The sequence below is a fragment of the Ixodes scapularis genome, unplaced genomic scaffold (assembly GCF_016920785.2).
Source record: "Ixodes scapularis isolate PalLabHiFi unplaced genomic scaffold, ASM1692078v2 PGA_scaffold2__306_contigs__length_199485367, whole genome shotgun sequence".
NCBI classification, from domain to species: domain Eukaryota; kingdom Metazoa; phylum Arthropoda; class Arachnida; order Ixodida; family Ixodidae; genus Ixodes; species Ixodes scapularis.
This window is the reverse complement of record NW_024609857.1, coordinates 128,569,213-128,576,670: the sequence shown is the minus strand read 5'-3', so window position 1 is coordinate 128,576,670 and position 7,458 is coordinate 128,569,213. Positions and strand designations below refer to the sequence as shown.

Here is a 7,458-nt window from a genome sequence, read left to right as displayed (position 1 = left end):
AAAATGCGTGTATCATATATGATACGCCTTGAATTTGGGTTACTATCGGTTATGAAAAGCATAAAAGCAATTCTTTTTCTTGTTGATGCAAAGAGCGACGCCACACTTGTAGCATTTCACAAACGTGAGCGCCGGGCACTGTGGAAGTTTGCAGCGCTGTCTTGTGTCCGTCTACTGAGGCCAGTGACTGAGCTGGTCAAGTCGGATGTCTTGTGGAGGAACGTGCGTGGCAGGCCCTTTCTTCTTTTTTGCTTCAATTTCGCGTTGTAGCTCTGCTGATGGTCTGTCTCGTTTGGCTATTATTTCTACCTCTTTTGCGAGGCACTGGGCAACCTCCTTTCGAAACGTTGGAAGAGGTGTTGCGGCAGAGTCGCCTCTACTTCTTTTGTAGAGTATCCAGGAGCTCACCATGGTGAGGTCAATGAGGTGACAGAAGAGCTTGAAGTACCACTTCCTCGATCGCATGGCAATCTTGTACCGACCCATGAGTCCATCAAGGAGGTCCACCCCACCCCTGTTGAGGTTATACTGGACGATTATGTTGGGGCATCCAACTTGGACCTTGCTTTTTGTCTTGCGATCATATCGCTCCACTTGTCCCTTGGGCTCCGCTCCCACGAACGTAGAAAGGAGCGTGACACTCTTGTTGTCTTTCCAGACGACCGCGGTCACATCAACTCCATCAACGCAGGCAACATTCTCCACTGTTGTCCCCCTTTCCATTCCTTTCAGTTCTTTTTCAGTGGGGAGCTTGCAGTTTGGGATGCGGGTTTTCCTTACGGTGCCCAAAGAAAGGATCCCCTGTTTTGCAAGGTAGACCATAACCTTTGGTGAAGTGTAATAATTGTCAAAATAAAGCTTGTGGTTAGCGTTCCTTGGGATCTGCCTGCTGAGCCTCACGACAATGTTTCCAGTAGCACTAAGGTCTGGCTCCGCTGGTCTCCTTTTTGACGGACAGTTTTCCTGACCGGTGTAGATTTCCACGTAAGCATATCCGGACACGCCACTGAGCACAAACAGCTTGTAGCCCCACTTGTGGGGTTTGCTGGGCATGTACTGCTTCAAGAAATGCCGGGCTTTAGTGCTGCACATTTGATCGTCGAGTGACAGACATTCTTCCATGGGAACAGAAAGAAATCTTCTTCTCATGGCTTCAAAAACTGGCCTGATTTTGAAAAGCCTGTCTCGTGTTTCTTTACACGGGTCCACTTCTTCGTTGTTGCAGAAGTGTAAGAACCGCCTTATTTTTTCAAAGGTGTTCACTGACATTACAGAAGATATTGTCTTGTTTCCGAGCTCCGAGTCCCAGTAGTCTCGAACACTCGGCAGGTGCACCAGTGACATGTAGATGCAGATTCCCAGGAACTTTCTGACATCACTTGGCGTCACCTCAGTTGGCTTTTCAGCGTCGACTTGCACGCTGTAGAGTGAGGACTGTTCGGAGATGAATGCTATCAGCTGGTCCGTAAAAAAATATTGAAAAAACTGGTACGGTGTTTCCAGCTTCAATATCTCCGGAGGCAAAGCTGAATTTCCTCGGAAAATTGTGCACGTTGTGGGGACACAGAGCGCTTTTCTTTTCCACTGAAATGTTTCTCCACTTCGGCACTACAGCTTTCAGTGACATGAGAGACACCTGGGACTTCTTCGTCGCTGCTGGCGGAATCTTCGTCCTCTTCAACCTCGAAATCTGAATCATCGCTTGCTTCGCTCCCCTCGGGAAAAAGAATATCTTGGATTTCTTCATTCGAGAGGCCATTCGCCATGTTTGCACTGCGTAGCAAAAACAACAGTTATAGCGCGAGTTTGGAAAAGAAAACAAACGAACGACCGCGATAGCGCGGGGGCCCTTTGAAGGGACCGCACCAGTTAATTTCTAAATATGTCATGCTGTAATTTACCAGAACGGCGCAGGTAGATGCATCGTCTAACTAGTACACATCTGCAACACATCACAGCGCACAGCGCAATCTGTAGAGAAAGCGACAAATGCGGCTCCTTCAATGTGCCCACGATGATATAGGCAAAAATGGGTATTTTCATTGCCTGGCAAAATATCCCCACATTCCAGAGTGTTTTCCCTGTCGAAAACAAAGCGCTGCACAAGCTACTGCTGTGTACATCATCGTTATAAAATAAAACGGGCCATGCCAGGCAGTAAAGCAAAAGTACAAAACACTTTCCCTAAATGCATAACGTATCATATCTGGTACAAAGCTAGTTTCGCGTACAAAACACTCTGCTGACGACAAAACCGGAGATAAACATCTGTCCGGTGAAAAGTAGAAGTGAAGCTTCTCAAATATATTTTTTTGAGGTGCCAAGCTTACCGAATGCAGCGCAGAGACGCTCTCGTTGTTGACGACTTCCCGTGAAAATTGGCGCGAATGCTGAACTGGAGTATTGGCCGAACAACAGACCAGTGGCGGCACCTAGGAGCGTCTAGCTGCACTAGATGGCCCGCGGTCTGTATCAGATCTGATCCACCATGCATTTGTGTCATGTCCAACAACAGATCCGACGACTTGAACATATTTTTGATTTGTATCATATGTGATACACCATGCATTGTAGGGTTAAAGCAATGCGTATGTGCGAATTTGTATGAACAATTTTGTCCCACAAGGTTGGTCTACATCAAAGGACAAAACTCATGCTTCACGTGCTTGAAAGGATAACTTTATTCAATGAATGCCTTTGCATTGCTTCCCCACACACTACTCAAGGGCAACCACAATGACTAGGCAATGTGAAACAGCAAAATGGCATTTCGTTGCAATTTAGTCTACAAGCCAAAAAAATCTAAATAATAAAAAAAAACATTTTTGCCAATTTTTTCGCTTGAATGAGCATGACTTTGGAAAACAAAGATGAAAATTCAGTATTGAAGCATCACTTTGTACAGACTGCACAGTGGAAATGCTGCCTCCCCATGCGGACCATGCAGCCGCTTTGACTTACATGGCAGGTATGACTAGTTAAATAGGTGCAACAGCATGTTTGGGAAGGCACTTTAGAGATTCTGTGGATCCAGCTGCCTTGGCAGGCCAGTTATACTCCGAACGTCGTAACGTAAACATAACACGCCACCAACACTGGCCGTTCTCCTCCAACTATGGCTGCAACAGGCCCTCCCCACAAACACGGCCAACAATCGGGAGAACGAAGAATGAGACAAAAGTTCACGGCACGACCCGCGGCGCTAAAACGCCATTTGGTCGGCATCTGTCGCAAACACCGACGACGAGATGGCTCTCGAATTCGAACACGCTCGCTTGTAACACACAAACAAAAACAAAAGTACAGTTGCATCTCACTGTACACCATTAAACGACAAAAGAAACAAGGTCAAACTGGTAGAGGATGCCGTCCGCTTCGTATTACGCGAGGCACAGAACAAGAAACCGCTTCGAGTCTTGAGCCGGGATGATTTCCTTCGTGCTTGCAACGCACCTCCGTCGGACCTCTCGGCGCAATCGTTCACCCTCCGATCCCTTCATTGTCGCGGTGTAAGCACTGGACGTGGCGCACGAAGTGGCCGATCGCTCGGTCGGCCCTCGTCGTGGTTCTCGCAGAACCGAGGTAGCGACCTGCCGACGTTGCCCGCCGGGAACGCCGCCCCCCTACGCCTAGTGGTGGGAGGCAAAGCCTCTGGCTTGGGCAGTCGAGTTTGTGTTGTGCCACGCCCGCGCCTGCTTGGCCTCGTACGTCACCCTCGCCTTCTTGTACAGGATCGGGCAGTCCGTCGAGATGCACTCGCTTCCGCGGAAGCCCATGCAGCTCTGGCAGATCTGCAAGGGGAAGCAAGATTGCATCGTTGTCTATCCTCCATTCTACGATAACATGGCAAACTGTAGAGGCTACAGCCCCTGCGACTATTAAGACTCTCGGGGCAAGCACAGGCGAGTCACATGACACCACGTCACGGGAACGTTTGTATCACTGCACCAAACGCAAGGTCCGGAAAAACCGGCTCTTGCCTGCTGTTCAAGAGTCGTCTGCTGCGAAACCAACCGACTTCGGATGAATGTCCACTGCTGCAACATTGCCGTCCGCTAGAGTGGCGAGCTCTTCGGGAACGGTCCGCGAGACAACCGTACCCTCAATTTACCCGCGAATCTGCAGGCGGGTGCTAATGCCAGGGCGATGTTGTGAGCGGGAGCGGTCGATTACGTGACTGTGATCATTCAAACGTCATTCAAAAGCCACGTTGTTCTTGGAAAAGTGTTGATCCGCACCAAGCATCATCGAAATGTAACGTGCTTTCGTCTTTCTTCCGTGTCGTGCATTGTTGCGGTCAGAAGGGTCTGACCGCCGATGCTACTAAAAGAAAAAGAAGCCTAGAATTACTTTTTGTCACGGACGGCGTTGCTTCAATGGCAACAAGACCTCCGTGGCCTCAACCGTGGAGTGTTGTCACTTGCCTTGCTCTGACCCTTTTATTGGGTCGTGGGGCCGCACCCTTCACGGTTCGCCAGGTTGTCGTGAGACAGAGTATACAGACGACTAAAGGTGCACCGAAGCTCACGAAACTACGGTGCCTGCAAAGCGTCTCCGGTTGACGTGTGTCCCCATTTGTGGTCCCTCGATTTATGCCCCATGACCTTGCGTTCGTGGCATTGCCTCCTGCAATGACACCGTGGCGCAGTGGGGGAGGTAGATACGGTAAAAACCTGTTGTGCCGTAGGCGCCGTTTGGTTTTAAAGCCCTGCCGCCAAAAGCTGGGACGACGCGACTGCAGTGGTACTCTTGTTCGCTCGTCTCTTTCGCAGAAACCTCTACGACCGACTGCCGAGATCGTGGCGCCCGAACGTGTGACGTGCCGGCCCCGGTGACGTCGTTCGTTCTAGGCACCATAGTGAAACGGGCTCATAGACCAGAACGCGCGTCGCTGAAAGGCAAACTTTATCGGGCTCGGGTTTTGGTGCTCCTGGCCCACAGCAGCCTACTGGAATGGTTACGAAACGTTTTCTAATTCTCTAAAAGAAGTGTAGAAACAGAGGTTCAGAGGTAGCTTTGCTAACATGTCCACCTGGTTCTTGGGATTACGAGAGCAAACTATTCTAGTCGTAGACAGTTCATTTTAGTGAGTTAATTAACTAGCAAATATTGCCACAGGTTTCACAAACAAAAAGTTTCGGCACAAACTATAGCTTGGTTTACCATGTTCACTTCAACCTGGGACTGGGGCAGAAGGAGGAAAAACTTTTTACAGTGGAAGAGAAAGTAACAGGGACAAACAGCATCCCTAGAGGTGTCGTCTGTCCCTGTTGTCCTTGTCGCCGCGGTGAAAGACCTTCCTCGCGTGCGGACTTTCCGTTTGATGGAAATTTGCAAAGCATGCAGTTCTCAACTGTTGGTAGCAGTGGCGTCTGCCGAGACGACCCCGAAAGGAAAAAAAAGCATGGTAAGCGTCGGTTTCTGCGGCCTAAATGCGTCTATGGTCGCACTTATTGAGATCTGTCATCGAAGAAGCCGCTCGCCGTGTTTTTGCTCTAGCTAAAAGCAATGCCAACAACTGATCGTCTGCATGCAAACACGTGGGGAAATTGGTGGACGCCGCTCGTCAACGTGGCGCAACGCAACTTGTCGGAAGTGAAAGAGCGTTTTGGGAAACTGCCATGGGTTCTCAAACTTCTTCATATCGAGGAACACTCCTCTCTGTCCATCGAGGTATGGAGGGGCCCCTCTTGGTCTTTGCATTGTTAGGGTGAACCGGCACGCAACTTTCTAGATCTCGTGAACAACAAGAAACATGCTAGGGAGTATTTGACACATGCATGGCTTGCAGTGATGTCACATCGCATACTTTTGATTACTGTGAAAGAGAGGGAGAGAGAAGCTGCTTTTGTAGGAATTTTGAGCGACGGGTTTGTCTTCTATAATCTTCCGGGAAGAGAATAGCGACGTCTGGGTAAATCTGGGAGACACAAAAGAGAGTTCCGGTAAGAGAAGAGCTTCTTCTTCCCCTCTTTTCTGGTGGCCATCAGAGTGCTCATTGTATGACGTCATGTCCAAGCCATGTATGCCGTAATATCCTGAACGAATGCCCACCTTTTCGCAGGAGTTAACTGGGAAAAAAAGGCGGGAGGGCGAATCTTCCGAGATTCCCCCACCTACCTATTTGAAAGAATGTTTTACTATTGCGAAGTCCGTTGCTTGCATACACGCGATGAACACCAGCAATCGGCATACAGCGTGAACGCCTGTTCCGTGAAGCCTTGTTTCTAAAACTGCTATGTTCCCTTCATTAGGTTTGCTGCCCTGTAAATTAAAAAAAATGAATGAAATAAAAAAAAAGAAGTCAGCAAGAAAATAGAGAAATTAAGCAGGTGCAACCAGTGAGCGAGTGAGCGGGCGAAAGAAGCAACAAAGAGCGATGCTGGAAAAGCTGTAAAACCGGCAGTCGTCATTAAATACTTTGGCGTAGGGCAAAGACGGGCGCCTTGTCGATCACGACTTCCTTGTTTGGTGCTTGAATGCGTGCGTCCCTAGACTTCTTAAGTTAAAAGTCTGCCTAAGTGTCCCCAGTTCTTTGGAACTGCTATTCTTGGAGGGTGGGCGATATATCAGGATTTCCTTTGCCATAGATATTCTGACATAAGAGGGAGGGGTCGGCCAAAGTTCGCGGGTGGGCCTATGTTTAGGATATTACAGTAGTTAGGTAACATTGGTCCGCTAAGATCCACTAAAATAAAGCTTAAAAAAGGGAAAGCACATCATTTGGGGATACGAACGGGCAAGCTTGGGGAACCCATAAGGGTACTCTAGGGAACCCAGTTTGAAAACCATTCTACGTGTCACGGGTAGAGCACTGCACGGGCCCACGTTTTTAGGCCCGACCCGGCCGGGGCTCGCTGGCTCTTAGTATTGCCCGGCCTGGACCCAGTCCAATGGGATGCCTACCTGATCAGGCCTTGACCAGGCCCGGCCCGGTGAGAGGCCAAGGCGTGCGCCTCATCTCTTAAATTAAAGGCTTCCCTGGGAAGGTCTTGGTGGATTTGATTCCTTTAGCCTAATTTGCATGAAAGACGCTGTCATATTGCAGTCACCTGCAATACGAGAACTTAAACAAAAATAAAGGACATAGCTTATCTTTAATAGCCAAGGGCTTTTTTTTTTACAGCAGAGCTGTTAAAGGGGCCCTGCAATCATATTTAAGCATCTACCTTCTTTGCGGTTTCCACCTTTCTTGGGGTTCGGGCAAGCCAGTGGGCACAGAGAGAGTAACTAAATTTCAGTGCGTCATATTTAAACCGGATGACGCAGAAACCTCCTCCACCTACGGGGGCGACCTGCGGTGTGGAAAGTGCGCGAAATGTGACGTTGTTGGTCCTGGACTCACTACTGGTAAGAGCCGCTAAAAGCTTCTTTTTAGTCGGAGTACAAAATATAAGTGGTGCATACCGTTTCAGTTATTTATAAAAGTAGTTTTTGTTCACTATTTTAGATCAGAAA

At 48.8% G+C, this 7,458-nt stretch overlaps 1 protein-coding gene across 1 annotated transcript in view; it reads right to left on the bottom strand.

The window, feature by feature from the left end:
- Positions 1 to 2,657: 2,657 nt before the first annotated feature.
- The window catches only part of LOC8040639 (pneumococcal serine-rich repeat protein), a 114,513-nt gene continuing 109,712 nt past the window's right edge, over positions 2,658 to 7,458 (bottom strand). The window contains exon 23 of the mRNA XM_040212945.3: positions 2,658 to 3,791. Coding sequence (XP_040068879.1) covers positions 3,630 to 3,791 — 162 coding nt within the window. The 3' untranslated portion in view covers positions 2,658 to 3,629. The remainder of the gene's footprint in view (positions 3,792 to 7,458) is intronic.